This window comes from Rhinolophus hipposideros (genome assembly GCF_964194185.1).
Source record: "Rhinolophus hipposideros genome assembly, chromosome: 3".
Lineage (NCBI taxonomy): Eukaryota > Metazoa > Chordata > Mammalia > Chiroptera > Rhinolophidae > Rhinolophus > Rhinolophus hipposideros.
The window spans coordinates 106,975,572-107,000,318 of NC_138049.1; the positions used below are offsets into that span (position 1 = coordinate 106,975,572).

Here is a 24,747-nt window from a genome sequence, read left to right on the forward strand (position 1 = left end):
AGCACTGGGGGAAGGGGAGCCTGAGCCTGGGTGCGTGGATGGGGCCTCTGGAAGGATTTCAGGGAGGAGTTGCAGGGACAAGCCTGGGACAGCCCCAGAGGGAGTGAAAGCAACCCTGGGAATTCACAAACCCCACCAGGGCAGGCCTTCTCCTTTCATTTTGACCAGGGACGCAGTGCTAGTTTCAGTCTTGGCTTCCAAAGGAACCCGAGGCTCCGATTTTGGTAGGAGGCTCCCACCCCTCAGAGCCCCCCATGTGGCTATGTATCCCCAAAGGACTCCCCCACCCTTTGATTCCTGGAGACAGCCCCAGCCCTCAGAGCCCCTGTGCATAGCTGTGCCCCCTCAGATTTCCCCCGCATTTCCCCCTTGCACTGCCAGGCCTTCCAGGGGACCCAGTACTCCCTCCTCATAGTCCTGAGGACCCTTTGATGTGGTCACCTGTTTCCAGAGGCCTCCTGTAACCCCCATTCCTCAGAGCCTCTACATGTGGCCATATCTGCCAGGGGTCCCCTGACCTCCCCCCCTCCAAGGCTTGGACCGTGTTTTTCCTTTGTCTTCTCAGTTTATCCTTTGGTTCCCCGAGGGGCCTGGCTGCCTCTTCCCTGTGAGTCTGCTACATCTCTCACCCGGAGCTCCTTAGGCCCTTTATTCCCTTTTACACCCATAGTTCCTGCAGCTCTGAGGCCTCTGTCCTCTCTCCATTTCTTAGAGAGACCTGGGAAATTCTCCCCTCCCAGACAGACAGACACAAGCAGACAGCATTTCAGAGAAAAATGGTTTATTGGGCTTCATCGAGGGTGCAGATATTGCCTCGTGGGGTGTCTAGTCAAGCAGTGGCTGGCTCTTCGGAGACTTTCACTTCCTTCTAGAGCCCCTCGGTCCCTCAAACCCACTAGTTTTCTCTCTCGATAGGTCATCTCTGTGCCAATGTCCTCTCATCTTCATCTCTTGGGCATATTATCTCTCTCTTCTGATGTTCCTCTATTATTCCCTTCTCTCCATTCTCCATAAATAAATAATTTAATTTTCCCTTCATAAATAATCCCCCTCCCTGCCTCAAGCCATCCACCCAAACTCTCCACAGGTCTGCTCCCTCTGCATGTCCAGGGCTAGGCCTCCTGGACTGGCAGCACAGAGGAAGAGCTCTGGATGGGCATCTTCAGGCAGCCTGAAGTCCTCAGCTGAGCATCTGGGTGGTTCAGGAGGTGGGTCTCCTGGGTTGCCTGGGATCCCTCTTTGGAAGCTCCAGGCGATGTGAGTGGGGAGACTTGAGACTGTTGGAATGGTCAAAGGAACGGTGTGGTGACCCTTGAAATGGTCAAGATGGAGGCAAAATGGGGAGAAGGCCTTGAAACCAATTTTTGCTTTCTGGATTTTTCTACAGAGCGAAGGCTCCAAAGAAGACACTACTTGGACTGAGGAGCAGATGGTAAATGCCGTCTGTGTGAGTGGATAGCTGGTCTCCCTGGGTGAGCAGGAACACTGCTCCCTGGTACACCGAGTGCACCCATGGGCCTTGAGGCCCTGGGCATACAGACTTCTGAGCGCTGAGGAGAGACACGTGGAAGGGGTACTGGGAAGAGAAGAGCTGGACCTCGTGGGCCAGGTAGAGAGGGCTGGGGGTGGCCTTGGGGAAGCAGCCTTCCCCAGAGAAGACCACCTGGGAGTAGACGAAGTAGAGGCCACTGGTGGGGACCAGGAGGGAATTGTTGCTCAAAGAGAAGCCATGGCGGAGGAAGGCACGATCCGTGTTTGCTCTCCAGCGTAGCGAGTTCTGGGAGCCGGTGTCTCCTAGGAAGAGCCATTGGGTTGGGGTGGGGGTGGGGTCGGTCAAGGGCCTGGGGGCAAGAGGTTTGAACAGCAGGTGCTGGACTGAGTTCCTGGGAGATGGTTGGGAGGGCAGGAGGGAGTGGGAGCCTCTGGTTTGGAGGGGGCGGGGGAGTGGTGGGAGAGATAGAGTAGGTAGACACTTGGGTCCCTGAAGGGAGGCGGTAGGAGGGCTGGAGGCTACGTGTCTGGGAGGGAGGGCGGATGTTTACCAACAAGGTGAGCGGCAGGTTTGAGGGTGCCCTGTGCGAAGTGCTTCTGGGGGTGCTGATGGGCAATCCAGGCAGCTGAGGGTGAGAAGCCAATACCAGGGAGCCCCTAGGGGAGAACAGAGTTGAGGGGGGGCTCTAGGGCCCAAGGTTTGGCTGGGCCATCCTGCACCCCTCATTTTCCTGCTGCCTCACCTGGACCTCAGGCGGCAGGGCCAGCAGCAGCCCCAGAAGGAGGAGGAGGAGGGGGGTGCCACACACCCTCAGGAGATAGAGACGTCCAGGTGGTGTCATGGGGAGAACCTGTAGGAAGAGAGCCGGTGAGCGGGTCGGGGCGGGGCACATTGTAGAAGACAGGCCCCCTGCCTGAGGAGAGAGCCACCACGAAACACGAAACACGAGACACGGTGACAGACAGAGAAGGGGACAAGATGCAGTTAGGGAAATCCTGAGGTGAGCAGGGGGAGACAGAAAGACAAACAGAAACGGGAAGGGAACAGAGAGGTATCAGGGCAGAGAACGTGTGACAGAGACAGAGAGAAAGAGACTGACAGGTGGAGAGGCAGAGAGAAGGGAACAAACCAAAACCAAACCCACCAAGGCCCAGGCCCAGGCACAAGGTGTAGGAGGGGCCGAGCACAGGCCCAGGGGCTGAAGACCAGAGAGAGAGTCCACCACAGGGGCAGCCCAAAGAGACGGGGCTGGAGTCTCACCTGCTGTGTGGGGCCCCTGGGCCCTGACGCTTGGGTCCCTTTATAGAGGAAGCGGCAGTGGCAGCGTGGCAGGCAGCAGGCGGGTTCTAGGCCGGGGCTGGGGCCCGGGGAAGCCCCCAGGGCTTAGAAGACGCTGCTGTTTCAGCCGAAGGCAGGAAAGGCTGAGGCCTAGGAGAGAACCGCAGGCTGGGGGCTCAGACGACTGAGTTCTGGGAAAAGGTGTGGGGTCAGAGGAATTGTAGGCTGGGAGGGCTAGGGAGTGGGGTCAGGCTTAGGAGTTCCAGAGAAGGGACAGTAAATTCGGGGGAGACGGGATGGGGGCTGGCAGGTGGGGTGTGGGCTAGAGGCTTGGTTCCCTGAAGAGCGATTATATATAATACCTCGGCACCCTTGGCTGATTACAGGCTCCTTTCTGTGCCTGTTTCCTATTCATAACCCCAGTCATTGTCCAAACTGGCTCAAGTCACACTTGTCCCAGTATGTATACTTTCCAGGTTGTCTGGCAGGTTTCAGATCAAGAAGTTTCATTGTATATCCCCTTGCCTGGGACATCATGGTTTATGTGTGTTGTCCTGGTGAAAATATTCCCAGAGCCCCCTCTAAAAGTGTCCTGGTTTGGAAGGTGAGTGTCCCTACCCAGAGATGATGCCGTGCTCTCGTGTGTGATAAGGCTGCATGTCACTCCTGAAGGATGCCCTCCTCCTCATCCTGACCTTCAGTGGCCTCCGCAGGTCAGATTTACAGAACCCCAAACAAACACATTCCAGGATCAAGGAAGTGGCAGCTAAGCCACTTGTCTTGAAGCTCCATTTGTAGATCCAATAGACTGTTTTAAAACGATTAAGGATCCCCCGTTATTTGATGTGTGACTTAGAGGCAGTGAGCTGCACATCTAAGAGGACAGCTTGATGAACTTGTCCATCTGTTTATAGCCATGTAGCCAACACCCAGCTCAGCATATTTTTCAGGTCTCCAGAAGGTTCTGTCATGCCCCCTCCCAGCTGATAGCCTCCAAAGATAACCAACCACTTTCTGACCTCTATCACCAGAGATTAGTTCTTTCTGCTTTTGAACTTCAGATAAATGGAATCACACAGAATGTGCTCATTTGCGTTTGCCTTCTTTCACGCAGCATTGTGTTTGAGTGCCAGCGGCATGGCTGCGTGTTATCAGTAGTGGTTTTTTTTTCATGGTGATGTAATATTCTATTGTTTGAATGTGCTCTATTTATCCGTTCTTCTGTTGATGAGCATTTGGTTTGTTTCTGGTTTGATATGCACATTCTTGAACATGAGCCAGTTTTTACTTAGCTTGTAAGTTGCAGGTTTTAAAAAAAGCAAGGTTTCTAAAGATGATTTTATTTGCGTAACATAAGATTGAGAAAACAATGATTACTCTTACTAATGTTACGCTTTCATCTGGAGTGTTTTGGAGCTGGCGCTGATGACGGTGGTGGAGGCTGAATCCCTCCCTCTGTGGCGTTAGGCACATTGCTGCTCTCCTCTGGCCCAAAGTCCCTGGGGGCCTTGGTGTCCTGTGGCTCCTAAGGAGCATTCAGGATGTGTAAGGGCTGTTTCTCCTGTTTTCCTCCCCGACTTGAAGCCCTGCCACTTTGTCTCTCATGCCTTACCGGCCTTATTTCTTATTTATTTTCATTCTCATTCCATCTCTTCAGCTTTCTGTCTATTCCACAAACATTTATTGATACCTTGCACAGGGCTTTCAGGATACATATGTGAAAGACAGTCTCCTGACTTCTGGGAGCTCAAAGACCAGTGTGGGAGACAGGAAAGTTATCAGATAATTACAATAAAGTGTGATAAGTTCCATGGCAGTGGTCTTATGGCAGCCCAGAGAAAAGCCATTGGATTTGGGGGAGAGGTGATACAGGTATTAAGTACTGAGGCAAATATGGGGAGGAGTATCCCAGATGGAGGGAACAGTATGTGCAAAGACTGGAAGTAAAAGATAGTATGAAGTGTGCTGAGATGTGCAATTGGGTGCAAATAGAAGGAAAAGAGATGAGGCTTGGAGGTACGCTGAGGACACATTCTGAAGGTTTGAAACCAAGAACAGAAGTTTGTATTTCTTTCTAATTATAATGGAGAACTGCCAGATTTTTTAAGTGAGAGAGGGCCCTACCCAGATTGGTATATTAGAAAAATGAGTCTGGCAGCTACAAGAAGAGTGAGTTGGAGTATGGGAGTCGGAGGGCTGGAGGGGAAACCACAAGTGTGGAGACCAGTTAGGAGGGTTTTGCAATAACCTAGCAAGTAGGTGACAAGAGCCTACATTTATACTGAGGCAGGAGCAGGAGAATGGAAGGGAGGAGAGAATTTCTAGACAAAATATATAGGTGTTGGTGGCTGATCAGATGTGATGAAGGAAAAGGAGTAGTCATAAATGCCTCTTTTCAATATCTTGGTCTGTATCTTGGCTTCTTATTCTTTTAACCTCACTGTCTCTTGTGTCACTGTTGGTTTCCTTCTCGGTCCCTGCTCCTTTCCTTTTCTCTGTGTCCCTCTTTCTCTGGAGGTCCTTTTTTTCTTCCTGTTGTCTCTTTCTGCCTCTCTAATAGTAGGAGCTCATGGACAGAGACCTCAGCTATATAAAAATATTAAAAGGTGTTGCAATTAACAGTGAGAAACAGAGAAAGGGAGAAGCTGAGGTCAGAGAGAAAGACTGGGGTGTTGAGGGACAAAAAGGGGAAGGTGAGAAAGAATGATGGGGAGACATGAGATACAGAGAGGAAGGAAGGGCAAGAACTAGGCCGAGGCTCGATGTCACGGGTATGTGAGGTGCTGAAGGGTGCTCCTTGAGAGGGGCCAATCTTGGTTTCAATCTCAGTTTCGGAGGTTGTGTGAAATTCGGTTTCTTTCTTGGGGTGGCCAGCAGTTGGTTTGGGGCTTTCCCTGAGTGGGAGTGGTGCTGACTGGAGTCTTGTGCCCCAAACTCAGGGAAATACAGTCTCCACAGTGGTCTCTGTGGAGAAACTAATGAAATCTCTGAGGCCTCTGATGAGGCTGAAATGACATTAGCTTCAAACCCAAACTTAGCCTCAAAACCAAAATTGGGATTTAATACCAACTTTGACCCTAAACAAAATTTAACCTCAACCCAAATCACAACTCAAACTCAACTCCAACATCAAATCTAAACACATCCCAATAAATGAACCACAAAACAAACTTACCCTCTAAACTAACCCAACCCTGTCTCTGGAGCTAATTTTGAAACCAACAGGTCGCCATTCCTAAACCTGTCGTTAAACCTGACTCTAAATGTGAGTCCAATCTGAGCCACAAACCAAAGTTGAGCTTTAGCCTGTTTTACCCCGTTATTCACCCAACCCTCCATTTAGTAAGTGTGTATGGAGCCCCACTGCGTCCCGGGCTCAAATCTGGCTGGAGGGATATGGTGGCACACGTGTCAGGCGCTCACGGAGCATACATCCTAGTGAGGCGAGGCGGAAAGCGACACCGAGAAGTCAGTAAGCAGCGCTGTGAGGAAGTAAGACAGGGCATGTGATAAGAGTGGCGGGGACTACTTTAGACCCAGTAGTCAGGAAAGTCCTCTCTGAGTAAGTGGTAATTACGCTGAGACCCACATGAGAAGTGACCAGGTGAAGGTTTGGAGGAGAAGCATTCCAGGCGAAGGGAACAACTACTATGTGGGCCAGAAGGTAGCCACCCGCTAGGGCTGTCGAGGAGCAGAAGGGAGCAGGATGCTGGAGGAGAGAGCGAGGTGGAGCGGGGTGGGACGTGAGGTCAGAGAGGAGAGCAGGGCCAGGCCCCGTGTAGGGCAAAGCATCTGGGTTTTATTGAACCATGGGAATCTTCTGGAGGGTGTCAATGTGTGTGTGTGTGTGTGTGTGTGTGTGTGTGTGTGTGAGAGAGAGAGAGAGAGAGAGAGAGAGAGAGAGAGAGAGAGAGACAGAGAGAGAGAGAGAGAGAGAGACAGAGAGAGAGAGAGAGAGAGAGAGGTGTGAGGTGGAGGTGATTGGATTTATTAATGTTTTTGAAAGATTACTATGGCTCCTGTGTTTAGACTGGAGTGTAGGAGGCAAAATTGAGAGCAGGGACACCAGTTAGGAGGCAGTTGCCATAATCCTGGAGCAAACACTTTATGTTTGCTCTATTCTTTCTTCTTGATTCAGAGAAGTACTCTTCCTTCTCTCCAAGGCTGATCCTTAGTACTCTGATTCCACTTCCACTGTCTTCCACTTCCACTGGAGTGAAGATGGTGGCAGCCATGAAGATGGAGAAAAGTAAACAAATTTGGAATATATTTCAAGGGTAGAATTGACAGGACAAGATGATGGATTCAATGGATAGGGGATAGGGGTGGAAGATGGGGAGACTGGGAGAGATAGAGAATTTTAATGGGTCGGAGAACCAGAAGTTCAATTTTGGATATGTTAAGTTTTAATCCACTGGACAGACATCCCCAAGTGGAGATGTCACTTGGTAGCTGGATATATGAGTCTGGATTTTGGAGGCAAGTTCAGAGCTAGAGACAACATTGGGAGTTGTCAGCATGAAGTAGGTGTTTGCAGCCAGGGAACTGGGAGAGGGACTTCATCTGTGCACCCCACTAAGATCCCTGTTAGGGATTTATGTTTCTCCTCATAATAAACACTATGTCTCTTCCATTGTAAATTCCAGAAGCAGCAGCCTCCTGATTCCAGAAGCAAAACCCTCAAAAAGATTTTGTCTTCTCCTGAACTCTCACTGGGATGAAGCCTCCCTGGATTAGTTTCCCTACCCCACAAGGACACTCCTACCAATCCATTTCACCATATCCTATGAAACTCCTCTTATATTCGAATCATCTGTTTCAATTTTAACAGCATCTTTCTCTGGTACTTGGAAGCTGGATTTCTCCTTACAATGCTCCTTCCCTCTTTGGTGAAGCCTGCTTCCTTCTGCCCCATCACTGGGCAGGGGGCAGAGGAGAGGCCACTGTTCCCCTCGCCCCCTGCACCATCATGACCTCCTCCTCCTCTCTTGAAGCCCATGCCTTTTGCGTTTGCCGTGCTCTTTCTGTCTACACAACACAATCTCATCCACCAACGTCTCCATCACAGTCTGAACAACTTGACTATCTAGCTCAGTTTTTCTCCATATCTCATTCCCCACCACCATCTTCAGAGACTTCAAACCACACAGATGAGTCTCACACTCTGGCCTCTCAGTGCTTCAACTTTAGAATCACTTATCTACCTGATGTTCTACCATGACCTTGAACAATTTGATTTGGGTAAACGCAGTGGTCTCATTCTTGAGTCTTTCTTCCAGGCTGCCAAGCATTGCAGGATCATGTCACCATCAGAGGCCTGCTGCTAATCCTGACCAGCTAACCTGACAGCCCTCAGTGTTTCTTAGTCCTTCTCGTCGATTCTCTGTCGTACTGCAGGTGATGTGCTAAGTTTCCAGGACTTTACACCCCACCTCTTCACTCTCCTTTGATGATGTTGGCATCTATTTTTCTGAGCTTTAGGCCATCTAAGGTAGAGCTCCTTCCTTCCTTCTTTTCCTTTCACTTTATGTTTGCTCTATTCTTTCTTCTTGATTCAGAGAAGTACTCTTCCTTCTCTCCAAGGCTGATCCTTAGTACTCTGATTCCACTTCCACTGTCTTTACTATATTCTTTCCCCTTGTTCCTGTGTTTTCAGTATCTTTCTCTCTTCAGGCACATTTTACATATTCAAGTTTTTTTCTTGAAAATAAAAAAATCCCTCTCTGGACTCTTTCTCCCTCAAATGTCCATTCCACCTCTCATCTTCCTCTCCTGTGTCATGTTTCAAGAGACTAACCCCCTTAACCACTTTTTTGGGAACTGGTAAAATTTTCCTCGTCTGTCAAATTTGTGGGTCGAACTAGAGACAATTCTTAGTTACCTTCCTTATTCACCATTCTGTGACTTTGTACCCACTATCTCCCTTTCCTCACCTCCCACTCATTCCTCAACCTATGTAAAGTGATTTCTGCCCCTCTGGTAAGTGGAAACTGTTTTCTCGAAATTTGTAATCATCTAGTTACTGAACCCAAAGGGTCTTTTCAGCCCTCACCTACTAGACGCCTTTGAAGCATCTCCATGGCTGCCCAGGCTCTGCTTGGCGCACCCCCCCCCCCTTCTCTCACTGTCCCCGACCTCTCTCCTTTTTTGGTTCTTCTTCCTTTGATCATCCTCAGGGCCCCTCTGCTCACCCTGTCTTTGGGGGATCCTGTCTACTCAGAGACTCATCCTCCATTGGGAGAGGAGTGATGCCCAAATCTCTCTCTCCAGCGCACTTTCCTCTCGACCTCCACACCTGCTTGCTGGAAATGTTCACCTGAGTGGTGTGCTAGCACCGCTAACTTTGCAGGCCTTCTCTGGGCACTTTACTCCCCTAAGCAGGTGTGGTTGTTAACTGTATACTTGTAAATTGTCTCATTGGACTGCAAGTGCTGAGGACAGTGACTTTGTTTCTACTCATTGTCTAGCAGGGCACCCTGCTCCTATCAGCTGCTGAATAAAAGTTTATTGATTGAAAGTCTGAAATGGAAAGTCCCCGCAGCCATGCACCCCCTTGGTTTTGGGCATCATCATCTTTCCAATCCCCTCGGCTCCAAACCTGGAGTCCCTGACCCCTCTTCCCTCACTCCCACCCCCAGTCAGACGTTGAGTCCTGACTTACCCTCTCACAGTTTATAAAGTCAGTTCCCTCTTTTAATGCCATTTGGAGTTATTGGGCACTAAGCAGAAAGTACACAAGTTTTGGACTAAGAGCTTAATGCTGATTCCATTACTGCCTAGCTGTGTGGCCTTAAGGAAGTTACAGGAAGTTTATGACCCTCAGTTTCCTCATCTGTACAATGGACACCAACCCCCCACCTTTTGGACAGTTGTTGGCAGGGTTACTGATGTTAGGAAAGGAGCTTGACATGGTGAACACGTAGTAGGTGTTCAAAACAGTTTTCTTCCTTGTTCTGTGTCTGTACTCCTGCAGCGTTCTCCTGTTCTCACTCTTCACAGTTGTCATAATGCCACTGCACATGGGTGACGTTACCTTTGCATTCCATGGTCCTTCCGTCAACAGACGCTCACTTACACCTGCTTCATCCACCTTGGGACACTCCCCGCCTCTGCTCAAGCCATTTCAGTTACCTGCGGAGCCCTCCATCCACCTCCACTCACAGAAATCCTGTCCATTGGTCAGAGCGAGCTCCAATGCCCGTCCCCCCCCCCCCAGAGGCCCTGGTGCCTACAGATGGAACCCATCCCCCTCTTCGGTACCCGCTGTGCCCCTCTAACCTTCACTCACCATGGTGACGTGGCAACGGGCCTGCCTCTCCTGTGGGACCGGAAACTTGAAGCAAAGTTTGAATTTATCTTTGGGCTACTTGATGCTTGGTTGAACTGCACTGAATAGAGTCCCTCAGGGTCCTTTTCCTAACTTAACCCAGACCTGCCCGGACTCTAATCCCTGCACTGACCCTCTTCCATCTCACCAGTCTCCTTCCCAACCCTGTGTCGCTGAGAACAGATTCCTCGCTCCAGCTCTAGAGAGCAGATATGCACCTACTACCTCCCCAGTGTTTCATGGTAGGCACTGAGTCACCCCTTGGGGATCCCTGGGCCCCCTCCTGCCCTCACTGTGGTGGACAGGATGCCTGCTGCCTGGCCCCAGGGGGTCAGAGGAAGCTGGGGCCTCTAGGGCTCAGTATTTTTATCAGCCTAGGAAACAAGAGACACTGAAGCGGAAACCGTGTGGTCAGAGAAAGTGAACAGCCCTCATCTCAGGGGAACCCCCAACAGGGCTGGGGGCTAGACACCAGGGAGGGACGTTGAAAAGAGGGAGGTCTGGCGGGCCAGGTATCACGGCTTCTTTTGCTTTGGCTTTATGAAACGCTTGCAAAGGGGAAGTGGTGTGCTTAAAAATCAGAGAATAATCTCCTGGCTGGAGGAGCAAATTTGGACACCCAAGTTTGCTGCTGACCTGTCAACCCCCAGCTTAGGGATCATAACCCCAACTCTCTCGCACTCCAAAGCTGAGCCCTTTGCATGCCACTTCCGAAATCTCTGACCTGTTAGAGGAACCGGACGCCTGGGCTGTTCAGAGCTCAGCCTCTTCTCTGAATCACAGCAGCTTCCTCTCACAGGAGCTTTCTCACCAGCCCTTCTTCCTCCTGCCCCCCGAACATCTGGCTGGTCCTTGGAGGCCTCGGGCCTCAGCTTTGTCTTCTCTGAGGGGCTCATCCTTACCCCATGTTCCTGTGCTTCCAGAGGCTGCCCCCCACCCCGTTCTCCAATGCCCTCCACCTGTACTCCTGGGGTTCTCCTGTGTAGACCAGGGCTCCACACCTGAAAACTAAGTTTCTGATTTGTAAGCTTCTCTGATGTAGACACGTGCAGACTGCACATGCCACCTTTCGCCTATACTTTCAGTCCTGCCCTTTCTTTTCTCCAAGTTCCCTGTTGTGCCTTGGGGGATGGCAGCAGGGCTTGCTGCCATCCACTACTTCCTATCCCAGTCCACGGGGCTGGAGAGTGAGCACTGAGTATGAATAGTGGGCTGACATCCTTCTGTCCTCAGTGGGAACCCCAGAGCCTCTCCCTCCACCAGTCAGGAAAAGGAGATGTTTACCTGGAAGGCCAGGCCTGGCTGCCTGTAGATGAAACACAGGGATGGGGGCAGTGCTGGATGGAGGGACCTCCGAATTGGGGTTGTGGAATGAACTGGAAAAGAGTCTAGAGGCTGTGGTTAGAAATAAATGATAAAGATTTATTCAAGGGTTTTAGGGTTTGCCAACTGAAATCACACTAGGCAAAAACCCAAAGTGTTCCAAAGAAAGGTTAAGAGTTCTTATAGCAAAAAGTGCGTTCTGGAGAACAATCAGTCCTGTGTCCTTAGCCTCTGGGTTGGCCCAGGACGGTATCAGTCAGATGCCGGGCAGTCTGGATGACGGATGCCAGGTGGTCTGGAAGATGAGCACCTGGTCTGGTTTTACCCAGTGGTCTGGCTAATGAACGTCAGGTGAACGTATATGGAGTCCTTCGAGGGTAATCAGGGTTATCTGGAGGGCTGATGTACGCCCAGGCATTGACACAGGACTGGAAGATTCAAAGTTTATGTTCCCAAGCTAGTTAAAACAACAATAGAATTGTGTCTTCATACGTCAATCTACTCGATTTTAGTCATTTAGCTGCTCAACTATAGTGACTCCATTTTATTTCTTCGCTCTATACCTCAGGGCCCTGGAGGAGAGATAAGACTGAGAAGCTCGAGGGGAGCGATGGCCTCGGGTGTGGATCCCTGGTTGCCCAAGAACAGACAACCCAGGTTACATAATTTGGCCCTTTCCGCCTACTTCCCCTGCTCCTAATTTTAGCAACCGAGATTCTACTCCCCCACAGGACTCTTGCTGCGTCCATTCTGCTTCCACCCGACCTCCCACAACCTCCTGTGGCCCCCCAGCTCCAGCTGCCCCCAACTCAGATAATTCAGTGACTCAGCAAAGGGAAAGCCCTGTGTTGGGGGAAGGAGGTGTTAAGTGGGGAGGAGGATGTGGTTCTGACAGGGGAGCGGGGCGGGGAGGGAAACTAGTTTTGTTCCCTTTTTTGCCTCTGTTCACATTTCTCTCTCCAGCCACAGATTGCAGAATGGAGGGGAGCCCAGCGTAGGGAGTAGAGAGAGACTAGAGGGCAAACTGGGCCTTCATGGCAAGCGGGGGCTGCTGAGGGCACATGGCAGTGTGTGCGTGCGTGTCACAGGTGTGTAGGAACTGTGGGTTCTGGCAGGCGGGGTGGGAAAGGAGATGTCATGGGTGATGAAAACCACAGCAATGGAAAAAGGCAGAGGAGATCCGGGAGCTGAGGAACCAGGTCTTATTAGGAAGTGGCAGGTCTTATTAGGAAGGAGCAGTGGTGGTGGCTGGTCCTGCCCTCCCCACCCCACTCATCACAAGTTTCACTTCCACCGCATATCCTCTGCAGGGCAGCAGGTCCCCTTGTCATCCTCGTCTTCCCCATCTGGACCCTGCCCTTCCTACTGCCCTGCCCCAAGGCTGCATTCCCCGCCTTTCTCACCCTGTCCGTGAGGTCACTTGAGGGCTTCCGCATGGCGATTCAGGGCCTGTGAAAGGGCTGTCACGGCTCCCATAACGCGGCCCAGCTCCCAGGTCTCAATCTGGCTTCGGAAGCGCTGTAGGAAACGGTCAGGATGCCAGCGAACCTGCTGGACTCTCAAGTACCTCCTCAGAGCCCCATGCTCCGCCAAGGGGGGGCCCCTGGCCACCAGGGCTGCAGCCATGGCCTCCGGGTCCCCGCCCCCGGGGCAGGGCCAGGGCACATCGCCAAAGCGCCAGAGGCTGCCCCTGGCTGCTCCTCTGGGCGGCTCTACCCTGGGCCCAGCCCTGAGCTCCAGCCCTGGGTCCGCGGGAGCCTCCTGCTCCCTCCTGGCTCGGCTCTCACGCAGTTCCTCCTCCTTGGCTCTGGCTCGCTCTCGAAAGAGGCGCTGTTCCTCCTCCTGCTGCCGCCAGCTGTGACTGGAGCCCTCAGCCCGTGGGGGTCGGCAGGCTCCCCCTGCTCCATGCTGCTGCTCCTGGCGCTTCTGGGCATGTTCCCGGGCCAGGCGATCTGACCAGGCTGCGAAGGACTCGGGTTCCTGGGCCTCTTGGGAAGCGTCATCTGTTTGGGAGGGCAGGACAGGTGGTCGGGGAGAGGCCGCGAGGTGACCAGGCAAGAGAAGCGGTGGCAGCATTCGTGTGGTGGGTATAGGAAAAGCAGCCTACAGGGAGGGCAGCTATGGATGGGAATGGTTTCCTCACCTTCAAACCTGCCAATGACCTCCTGCCACTCATCTTCCAGCTCTCCCTGCAGCTTCTGCCTCCATTCGCGCTCCCTGGAGGCCTCATCGTTTTCCTCCTCATCAGCAGAATCCCAGGGGGGTCCCCAGCCCAGAATTTGCCCAGGGGTCTCCCCATCCTTATTCTTGATTCCCATGGCAGACGGACAGCGACTCAGCAGTGGCAGGAAGAAGTCTGTGTAGGCTGCAGGGGGGAGAGCAGTGAGCAGGAGTTAGCTGGGGCTCCCAGTCCTCGGCGGGGCGCCGTCTTGAATGCTGCTGGTCACTCCCTCCCTCGGTCTTAGAGCAATGAAAGGGCTGCCCAATGGATGCCTCCTGGGTGTCGGGAACCACTGTCACTGACAAGCACTGATAGTTTACCACATAAACGGCAAGTGTGGTAGTTTAAAATGTTCTGACCTGTATCCCCACAAACTGTTTTAGTGTCCTGGGACTTCTACTATGTCAAATGACATTTTCTGACCTGCCTCCAGCCACCCAGGGCAACGGCAAGAAGCTCTTGACTATGTATGCCAGTTTTGGCTTAAAATTATTGTTACTTTGTACCTCTTATTGTATTTCTCACCCAAAATTATACTTCAGACTGGTAAAATATCTGAACGTTCTACTCTGCATCATTATAAATATACAAACATCATAGGAATCTTTTTATATCACTTTTCAATAAATTGCATAAAATAAATAGTCAGGGGCAATTTCCCTCAGCTAGCCTTACCCAGGGCATGCTGGGAGTGGGTGGGGAGATAGAGGCTCCAGATCAGCAATGAGTTTGAACCCCAGGAATGTTCCCAGTAGTAGAACAAGGACTTTCCAAATAACTGCTAACCTGGGGGGAGAGCGGGGCTGAGCCAGAGGGTCCCACCCAAGGGCTGGAGGACAAGAGGCTGGGGAAACAGAAGAGCGCCTGACGTTGCTGAGCTCCCCTCTTCTTGCCCTGACTTCACTACATCTGCTACATTGTCAGCTGAGTGCCATGCTGCTCACTTCAAGGCCAATCCACCACTTTCCTCCTGGCCACGCCCACCCACCAAGGCACCCTCTCTTCCTGTAGACCTACTTTCTCCCCCAGGGTAGGAGGAAATGGACCTTAAATCTTTATTGTGGTACTAGAAAGTACTGACTTTAGGGCAAAAGGATGGGACAGGGGAAGGATTATCTTGTCATTGCCAGGAAGGCAGAAAGACAGAATGGGCCCACCCTTGTCTGGCCAAGGCCCACTGCCCCCCACCCATCTCCTGGCACACCTGAGTGCCACCCAACCCAACCACATCAGGACGAAGGGAGGGGACACTTTAGTACCATGTGACCTGGCACAAGCCCTCCCAACTATCCCACCCAGCAAGTAACTTGGTCCTGTCTTTCAACTGCTTACTCTCTACCAGGGTTCATGGCAGGTGTGAGGGTGAGTGGGTACTCAGGCTTACACGGAAGTTTTCAAGTTCATAGGTTTTAAGGAGTAAGGCCTTGCACTATAAAACATAAGTAAAATATGGTTCAGAATAAATAGACAATAAAAACGTTTGTGTGTGTAAAAAGCTTACTACAAAACTGTACATGGGATCTGATTGCAACTATATAAAAAAAGAGACCAAATCCTATTGCTGAAAAAAACAGACTGGATGAAAATGAGTAAAATTCTAGCCTCTGGGTGTTTGGATTATGGGTGGCTTTCCCCTAATCTTATTTACATTTTAATGTGAAAGGGATAAAACTAACATGAAATTTTCCTTTCTTTTGAAAGATTGAGAATAAATTTAATCACTGTTAACAGTTTGCTCTGGTCCCTTCCAGTCCTGTCCTGGTAAATGCATACGAGATCATTTTTTTCAGAGACATGTGACCATACTATACGTATTGTTTGGCAACTTGCTTTGTTCCCTTAACATCTCATTTATATTTTTCCACAGGAGTATACAGTCTACCTCGTGCTTTTTTATGACTGTGTAGTGTTCCACTGTGTGTATGAAACAAACAAATCTCCCTACCCTCAATCAACAGACTGTTTCCAAAAATGTTCAGCTTTAAACATATGTCTTTTGGACTCTACAGTGTTTCTGTGGGGTAGATTCTTAGAAATGGAATTTCTGAGTCAAAGAACATGTGCGATTTGCCAAACTGCTCTCAAGTTTGTGCCAACACGCACCCCTCCCAAGAATACGAGTGCCTGTGTCATCCTTTACCAAAATTGAGTCTCACCAACCTTTTAATTTTGCCCATCTGATAGATTAAAAAAATGATTTTAATTATGAAATTCTTTTCTTCATATGCTTGTTGGCTCTTTATGTTTTGTGGGAATGACTTGTTCATGTTCTTTGTCTACTTTCCCCTGTAAATTATATTAATATATGTAGATATGAAAGCTCTTCATATAGCGTAGATATCAACCATTTGTGTCTTTTATATTTATTGTAAATATTTTCTCCCATTTAAATTTTTTTTATGTAGTTAAATCCGTATCAGTAGCTTTGACTTCATTTCATTTTTAGGAAGGCTTGTCACTACTCCAAGATTATAAAAATATTCCCTTGTGTTTTTTCTGCTGTATTTTTATTTTTAGAAATCTAAAAAATTCAAAAAAGTACAAAGTAAAGTACAATGAGCACCCCTATTCCTACCACAGTGTAAGTTAATATATTGTAATTTTTACATCATTTTATTTTAAAGAAATAAAGCCAACACAGATAAGCCAAAGATTTCTTTGATCCTGCCTTCCAAATTTTATTCCCCCTAGGGGAACTCCTCTCATGAATTTGGTATGCACCCTTCCTGTCATATTTAGGTATTTAATCTGCTGTAATTTACTTTTAAGTCGGGTGTGAGGGAGGACTCTAATTTTTCTCGGGTGAACCAAATGTTCCCATATTAAATAGTTCATCTCCCTTCAGTGATTTGAAATGCCAACCTTATGATCAATTTAGCAGTATAGATCAACTTTTCCCGATGTTCTCTAATAGGTATGTTGTACTTCTATATTGGGAAAAATAAATATGAAAAAGCATTTTGTGGAGTAAACATGTACTTTGTCTTATGGAAGCACTGCTCTTCCCTTCCCCATAACGAGATGATTTCTGCCTTTACGGGACGTTCACACTAACTGTTACAACACTTCTTAAAAACACCAATATCAGCTTCTATTGAGTGACAACTGACAGCGGCAGGTGCAGGGTAGAAAAGGTAACAGTGGGCAGGTGGTCAGAGAAGGCTTCTGGGAGGAGGTGGGGCTAAGCTGGGCTGGGAGGGGATGGTAACTTCGCAAAGTGGAAATCAGGCAGAAGGGAAGGCAACAGGCAAGGGACAGGCAGGCTTGTGACAAACACACTTGGGGTCACTGAAGACAGAGCACGTAGCTGGAGCCGCAGATCTGTAGGTGTGCCGTGGGAGGTAAGGTTGGAAAGGCAAATGGAACACAGACCGGATGGCTCAGTCACCTGGAAAACGGGGCCACAGCCTACGTTTCCCGTGCAGATCAAAGTGGGTAATAGATGGTGCGTGTCTGGTACTGTGCTGGCACAGAGCACAAGTGCAGTGAATGTTACATTAAAAAATACCAAGCTGGCTTTGGACTTGATTCTTTTTGCGAAGACTGAAAAAATCAGCCCGTTTCTCAGTGTTCACTAATTCTCGCTGTATGTAGAGAATGGTCCTTGTTTGACTAAACAAGTGACTAAAGTGTTTCTACACAGGGGTCTCTGACATCTAAGACCAGTCCCCATGAGAAGTTACCGACAGTCCAAAGGAGGGGTCACACACTGGCATCTCACCGGCTGTGCCAACAGCCCAGCCAACCTAGCAGGAACTGACAAATCCCTCAGGCCTAACCTGAGAGCTGAGGGGAACGCCCCCTCTTCAAAGGATCCTAGATCATCTGTTCAAAGAAAATATTTGCATTTTAAGGGTTAGTGGTTTCTGAAGCAGCTGGCAACTGAAGGAGATGGGCCTTTCTACCAAGGAGTTAGAAGGCCACCTGGTGGCAGGGCTGCCAGAGACCAGGAGAAAGTAAGGCCTAAGAGGACACAGGGCTTGGGAGTGACCTGAGTGCGGATCCCCCTTTGGAAGACAATGAACTGTCAGCAGGGAGGTTTCAGAAAGTTCCTGAACCTTCTAGGTCCTGCTTTCCTCATCTGTGAGATAATAATATCAATCTAGCATGCTTCTTAGAATTCAATACAATGAAGGAAGCTCTAACCATATTATGAGGGACGTTTTTATTATTGAAATAGCATTGATTGAATAACATAAGAATAAAAATATCACTATTTCTCATCTAGTTAGTGCCAAACTGCACCGAGTGCTTGCCTTGTTTACTGGCCACAACCTCCATTTTAGAGGGAAATCAGGTTCAGCGAGGGTAAGCTGCACGTGCCTATCACAGAGCCAGGTAAGCGCACGGCTGGAATGTGGGTGAGGGCTGAGGTCTACCTCAGGGTACTCTGATCTTGCTAACTACAATGTCAGTTGTTGAATTAGATGCTTGCACTTTGTAAACCTCCTCTCTGCTTTTAAGTTAAAAAAAATCCACGTGTGCCAGCCTACCTCGCTTATGTTAAGGGGAACTAAAAAAAGGGGATTTTTTTTTACTATCTTGGGGAGGCTTTGGGTTCCTACGTATAGTTGGGGAGCTGGGGAATGGTAATAGCAGTAATCTAATTGACTAAACGTTGTTCATCCCAACCTAGAGGTTCTCTTCTAATGTTCTCACTCTAGAAGGGAAATCTCCAGAAGGGGGAAGGTCTCACCTTCTATTTTCCTAAGGAGAGTTGTACCTGCCTCCATTGTCACTACAGTACCAACAGGGCCCCACCTGAAACCTTCCAATGCTTTTCAGGACTCAGATGTTTGGGGATTTGACAGAGCTGATCTCAAAGTACATACACTGTGTATTGGGTAGCCCAGGAGGACCGGGGCAGCCCCAATAACCACACACATGAATGTTTCTGCAGTGAAATGTCTGAACACTGACATCAGGATAAAAACAAATCACAGATAGCCTCACTTTAGTTTGGGTTAGGTTCCATCACCAAATGAGTTTGGTGGCAGACGGATAAAAAAATGTGTTTTCAAGTTTTGGAATTGTGGGTAAGGGAGTATGGAACTGTTGATACAACAGGAACAACAATGGGCAGCCTGTACTGAGGACTTACCACGGCCATGTGAGGCTGTTTCAGCTGGTTCTTGAAACACATGAGAGCGAGGGTGCTTTGAGCACAGGCACTGCTAATTTTCTAACGAATCACACAGGATCACGCTTGCTAAGAGCATCGGTGCTCTAGGTAAGCTGTCTGGGCTATAATCCCTGCTCTGCCACTTTGGCAAATTACTTAACTTCTCTGTGCTGTTTCCTCACCTGGGAAACGGGGAGGTAATATCAGTATTTATAAGCTCATGGGGTTGTCGTGAGGGTGACATGAGTTAGTTTGTGAGAAGTGCCTAACACATAGCAAAGGTTGTTATTATTTAATTTTCATGTGGGCAAACCATGCCTCGCGGAAGCTTGGTGACTTGCCCAGGAATACCCGGCTATTAAATGTGGAGCTGGGATTTAATCAGGCAATCTACAGTAACTCCAGAGCCTACCCTCTATGCCACTTTTTGCCCTACAGGCAAACAACCAGTAAGAGATAAAGTAGCTCCTAATCTAGAAAGACATGAAATTTGAAGACCAGTTGCTGCTTTTGGAAGGTTGGGCTCTTCAGACAGTGGTAGCTCAGTAATGTAAGGGCACAAACGATAGCCACATGCCAACTTGGTCAACTACCTCCCTAAGTCCCATGACCAAATAACTAGCTTATGTGTCAACTGCTGGCCTTCATCTCAGACCCCGTCGGTTGCTCAGGGCCTCGTTCCCCACCAGGCAGACTCACCATCAGGGCCCTGGCGGGCAGCAGCGTGCAGCGCCGTGTCCCCGTGGCGGTCCTGGTGGGCAGGGTCAGCCCCGAGCCGAAGAAGCAGGCACAAGGCAGGGGCATTGTGGCGGGCACAGGCCCGGTGCAGTGGCGGGGGCTGCCCAGCATCTACATCAAGGCCTGGGTGTCGCTGGAGGAGGGCCTGCGCCCGGACCAGCCGACCTGCAGACAAGTAACGACGGAAGCGCCGCTCTCGGCGTCGGCGGCGGGAAGTGGAGGCCATGGAGCTCTTGGGCTGAAGGGGAGAAAAGGCATCAGTCAGGAGCCCCGCCTCGGCCAGTTCCTCTCCGTCCATCGCTGGTATTCCCTCTGTTCCTCCCTCGGGTTCCCATCCTTACGTCCTTAGCAAGAGATGAGGCCCGTCCTGACCCTCATCCCTCACCAGATGATAGGTTTGAAAAGATTCTGAGGGGTGCTGGGGTCACAGACTTAATTTTTTAATGTAAAATTTGAGAAAAGGCTAAATGACCACTGTGCAGCTCATTAGCCCAATTTTAAATATAAAGGACTTGGAGAAAGACGCATAGCGACCGATGGAGAAATCTTTTATCAACAGAACTTTGAACTTAAAAAAGTCATGGATAATTTCAAACAATGATCTAGGAATTGAGTAGAATGTACCCGGCAGACAGATGTAGAGGCTTCTCCCTCTGGGACCTTGGGGGAGGGGTTACTCATCAGACCTGCCCCCCCGCCCCCTAAATGCCCCCAGAGCAGTAGATCCGAGGCCCGTGTTTAGGACGCTCGGAGGAATGAAGGCAGGAAGGCGGAGACACTCTAGGCTGACGGAAACGGCGAACGCCGAGACGGAGGTAAAGGGCGGAAATGAGCTGGGGGCGTTACCGGATGTCGTGCCTCTCCGAGGAGGCGGGGCGGGGCGTTGCTCCCGCGGTCCGGCCTCCGCCCGGGAAAGTAGAGAACTTAAGATAAAGGATCCGTGTGAAACCGGAAGACTGGAGGATGCACGAGGAAAAGGAGCAGACGCAAGGACGAGCAGAAAGGAGGGAGATTTGGAGGGTTCTCCCCGCCTCCCCCAACTGGGAGCAGAGGAATGGTTCAGTGAGAGACGAAAAGATGAGAAAGAGAGAGAACGGGAGATAAAGACACGAAAGCAATCACAGTGAAAATGAAAAAACAACAACCCCGCAGTAATGCCAAGAACAGTGAATCAGAAAAGAGACAATACAGGCCTGAAAACATATAAGGAAACAACCGTAAGATAAGGCAAGTGAGATAGATGCAGAGATTTGGACTTGGGAAAGATGTAGAAAAAGAGACGGAAACGAGAGGGAGAAAGAAAAAAGAAGGGAAGAGACGTTGGAAGAACAAGAGAAGCCCAACATACTCTTTTCCCAACGCACCACGCATTGATGACTTCCTTACCTTCTCATGCCATCCTCAACCCCTCTTTGTCTCCTCTCCCAAATGGTCCTCTTCTCTTCGCCCCTGCCCCGACTACTGCGGTAGACCTTCCGACTGGGACAGCCCAGCACCTGCTTTGCCGTTTGCCGTTTGCGGGCAGCTTTGGGCCTGGTCTCTGCTGCCCCCAGGCGGTCCTTCTGGGTGCTGCAAGAGTGAGAGACGGGAGAGGAGCATCAGCCGCCAGCCATCGTTGATTGGGAGGATCAGTTTGGGGGAGACACCCGGTGCAGGAGGCTGAGCGAAAAGGGGAGCACTAAGACCCAGGGGTAGTGGAAGACTGCAGCAACGAGCTGTAAAAGGAGGAGCAGTAGGCGGTGGGGGGTGGGGTGGGCGCCATTTGGTATCTTGATAGCATCGGAAACAGCATCGGCCTTAAGGACAGAAATGGCCAGTCAATCGCAGGGTATCCAGCAGCTCCTGCAAGCCGAGAAACGGGCGGCTGAGAAGGTGGCAGATGCCAGAAAGAGTGAGTCTCCTTCTCCCTCCCTTAGGAGTCTGGAAAGGAAATTGGGAGTGGGTGGACAGCAAACATTTGAGTCCTTAGGAAAACCCAAGACTGGTGGAGAGAGGGTTGGGGGCCTGGGGTGGCTGAATAGGAGGGAAGATGTTAGAATCTAGCGCCTGGCTGGCTGAGAGAAGGCAGGATAACTTTCTGGAAAGGTCTGACCCCGACTATCACATTTTGTGGGGCAGTTCACCCCCACTCCCTGTGCTTTTGCTTCCAGGGAAGGCCCGGCGTCTGAAGCAGGCAAAGGAGGAGGCACAGATGGAAGTGGAGCAGTACCGCAGAGAGCGAGAGCAGGAATTCCAGAGCAAGCAGCAGGCGGTGAGGGGGGGGATTGGGATGGCACCCCAGGATGCAAGTGGGGGGGCATCTGGTGAGGTGTGTACAGGGTGATTCTACAAGAAAGCAAGATGGTAAAGGACAGAAGGGGATCCTGGTGGGGATGATGACGTTGGTCAAGCTTTGCGATATGTAAGAAAATCTGGGCGTTTTGAAGGACTTGTACAACTTGTGGGAGAATTGCCACAGTCTGTATGGAGGATAATGATATTTGGGGTGGAGGGCAGAGTTCAATGGTCATAGGTGGTGAGATGGTGGGGATTGTACAGTCTGTTTTAGGATGAAGTTGAATGTCAGGTCTTAGATGAGAGGGGATTTTGTTGCCCTCTTTGGTGTCTGGGTATTTCTGTGGGATGGGGATGGCCTTGCTCCAGGATCTTTCCCTCTACACGCCTGGACCCTTTCTCTGTTTCTGTTTCTTTCTCTCTTCCCCCCTTTCCCTCCACCCCCACCCCAGGCCATGGGCTCCCAGGGGAACCTGTCCACCGAAGTGGAGCAGGCTACAAGGCGCCAGGTGCAGGGCATGCAGAGCTCCCAGCAGAAAAACCGTGAACGTGTCCTGGCCCAGCTTCTTGGCATGGTCTGCGACGTCAGGCCCCAGGTCCACCCCAACTACCGGATTGCTGCCTAGGACCCACTCTGGGGCCTGACTCTTACTGCCAGGTTCCTCCCTCAAAGAAGTCTCCAAATCAGAATCACCTCCCACCATAAAAGTCCCACTCTCCTTTCCATTCCCTAGAAATTCTAGGAGGCAGGACCCAATAATTCTCCTGTGAAATTTGTAGGCATTCTACTCAGACCTGAATCTCCTTATTTATTTATTTATTTATTTATTTATTTATTTATTTATTTTTTAACTTTCACAGGACCTTGTAAACACCCAAGTTACCCTCACCCAACCCCTCTGTGAAATTTGTAGCATGAAGAAGTAGGGATGTAGAAAACATCCTGACTCCAGAGTTTTGCAGACTTGGGTCCTTCTCCTGACCCTGCCATTTGTTGGCTGTGCAACCAGGACAAGCTACTGTAACTTGTAGCCTCACTGTCCTCCTCTATGAGGCTGGAATAATAATGTCTACCTTTTCGCGTTGTTGTAATGATTAGGCATTATTCCATAAAGAGCCTAGTATGATTTCTGGCATGTAGTAGCTGTGATCCAATTAATGGAAACCCTGTGATATAACTACCACCCTCTGCTTACGTGCCAAAACCTAAACACAGCTATTTCCTCATTTCTGTCTGTGGTTCTCTAATTTTATTCATTCATTCTGTGACCCTAGTAATTGGTTCAGAAGAATTGGTTCTTCCCACTTCTCTTCCCAGAGACCTTATGATCTCTGAAAAAAATGAAATGATGATCTACTGTGATTCCAGGAAGATGTTGCATTTCTTAGCCTCTCTTTTGTCTCTTAAGGTGGTCTTTCTTTTATTAGATTGCTCCCTTTTCTTATTTCCCCAAAGACCCATTAGATGGTTACTGCTTCCTGAGATCTGAAGTGATGCTGTGTCCCCTCATATGCATGGATTTCCTTTGTAACAATAAGAAAGTGTCAATAAAATCACTATGGGCAAATCAATTGATGCGTTGAAGCAGCCTCCTTTTACTTCCTTGTTTCTCATTTTCAGTCACTGTCTTGTGTCTTGTTTATGTATTCCCCAAACACCCAAAATGACTGTCCTTTGAAACTTGTTGAAGAAACAGAAATGATACATTATTATTTCTCGAAACTGAGACACATATAGTGATTCCTGGTTTGGGAACTTGACTACAGATGGCACCTGTACAGAAAAGCTGGGGTGTGGGAACAAGCACTCTGTCCCTTACCGTTGTTAACCAAAGAAGAGGCTCAGACTGTAATAAACAACAAAAGGCATTTTTTTGAGCAAAAGGACTGCACTCCACTCTGATAGATGCAGATTCAGGTAACAACTCAAACTGCTCTCTGAGAGAACATAGAAAGGTAGGTTTTATAAAGGCAAAAACCACAAAGTGCAATTCTTCCATACAAATAAAGGATTGCTGGCTAGGTTAACAGGGATTGGTTAGTTCCAAATGATGGAGGCGAAAACTACAAGGAGGAAGTAAAGTCCAAATGTGTCAATGCAGCAGTTGTTTTCTTTTTTCTTTTGTGTTTGCTTCCCACCCCTCTTTCTTCTGCCTCCCCACCCTCCACTCCAGTTCAAACCGTTGTTTCTCAGTCTAGTTGTGTAGGACACAGTTCCCGGGCCCATGCTGGTGTTATGAGCCTTGCGCTGCCCCCCACGTGGCTGAGGCAGTTGGTCGGCGAGAGGGCAGCCGGTAGCTCACGATGGCTGCTGGCCACTCATAGCAGACACAGTAGCCTGCGATAGCAAATGGTAGCCCATGGCAGCTCAGCAGCTCTTGCCAGCCAGCTGCCGCCCCCTCACGGGAGCCCAGCTCCAGGAAGAGCTGTTGTTCACAATCTTAGCAATTGAGGGTGCAGCTCACTGACCCATGTGGGAATTGAACTGGTGTCCTAGGCGCGGAGCTCCAAACACCTGAGCCAGGAGGCTGGCCCTAGCAATTGTTGTTTCTGGATATTTATGACCCAACCTTCAACTGAGTTTAGCAACAGGTTAGCAACTTAATAGCAACTCGGAGAACTGAGGCAGGAGATTGCCACTTTCTTAGTGGCCTTCCACTCTATTTGAAGTGACCGTCTTAGCAATGCTTATTCGAGTTTTTCTTCTTTATCACCTTGCTTTATTTTTCTTCAAAGCACTTATTACTACTTGACATGTTTATGTTTGTGTGTTGTCTACCGTTATATGAACTGTGATGACAGGACTGTTCACTGCTGTGTCCCCAGATCCTAAGATAGGATTTGGGGCAGGGTAGGGAGGATAAATACTATTGAATAAATACTTAAGGTTGGAAAAACTGCCCTTCTAGGACACCATCCTTGGGCCACTTACTGTATTTCTTTTGGCGACAGAAAACAAACCTGCTTCCCCA

The 24,747-nt window shown here is 49.6% G+C and overlaps 3 protein-coding genes across 4 annotated transcripts; 1 reads left to right on the forward strand and 2 right to left on the reverse strand.

The window, feature by feature from the left end:
• Positions 1-767: 767 nt before the first annotated feature.
• Positions 768-13,072, reverse strand: LTA (lymphotoxin alpha). Its single transcript, XM_081043039.1, has 5 exons — positions 12,824-13,072; positions 2,753-2,920; positions 2,235-2,342; positions 2,043-2,148; positions 768-1,794 (listed from the first exon to the last, which is right to left on the reverse strand). The coding sequence occupies exons 3-5, from the start codon at positions 2,331-2,333 to the stop codon at positions 1,382-1,384; spliced, it is 618 nt and encodes a 205-aa protein (XP_080899165.1). The 5' UTR covers positions 2,334-2,342; positions 2,753-2,920; positions 12,824-13,072; the 3' UTR covers positions 768-1,381.
• NFKBIL1 (NFKB inhibitor like 1) lies at positions 12,837-21,036 on the reverse strand (the record flags this gene model as incomplete). 2 transcript variants are annotated; one of them, XM_081043034.1, is made up of 4 exons in its annotated part: positions 20,888-21,036; positions 19,463-19,739; positions 13,564-13,785; positions 12,837-13,423 (listed from the first exon to the last, which is right to left on the reverse strand). In XM_081043034.1, exons 2-4 carry the CDS (start codon positions 19,725-19,727, stop codon positions 12,837-12,839), a joined length of 1,074 nt encoding a protein of 357 aa, XP_080899160.1. In that variant the 5' UTR covers positions 19,728-19,739; positions 20,888-21,036. The 2 variants fall into 2 exon arrangements, with proteins under 2 accessions (XP_080899160.1, XP_080899159.1); XM_081043033.1 differs by lacking the exon at positions 20,888-21,036 and adding an exon at positions 20,126-20,325.
• ATP6V1G2 (ATPase H+ transporting V1 subunit G2) lies at positions 21,028-23,347 on the forward strand. Its single transcript, XM_081043044.1, has 3 exons — positions 21,028-21,392; positions 21,652-21,752; positions 22,228-23,347. Exons 1-3 carry the CDS (start codon positions 21,311-21,313, stop codon positions 22,399-22,401), a joined length of 357 nt encoding a protein of 118 aa, XP_080899170.1. The 5' UTR covers positions 21,028-21,310; the 3' UTR covers positions 22,402-23,347.
• The last annotated feature ends 1,400 nt before the right edge of the window (positions 23,348-24,747 follow it).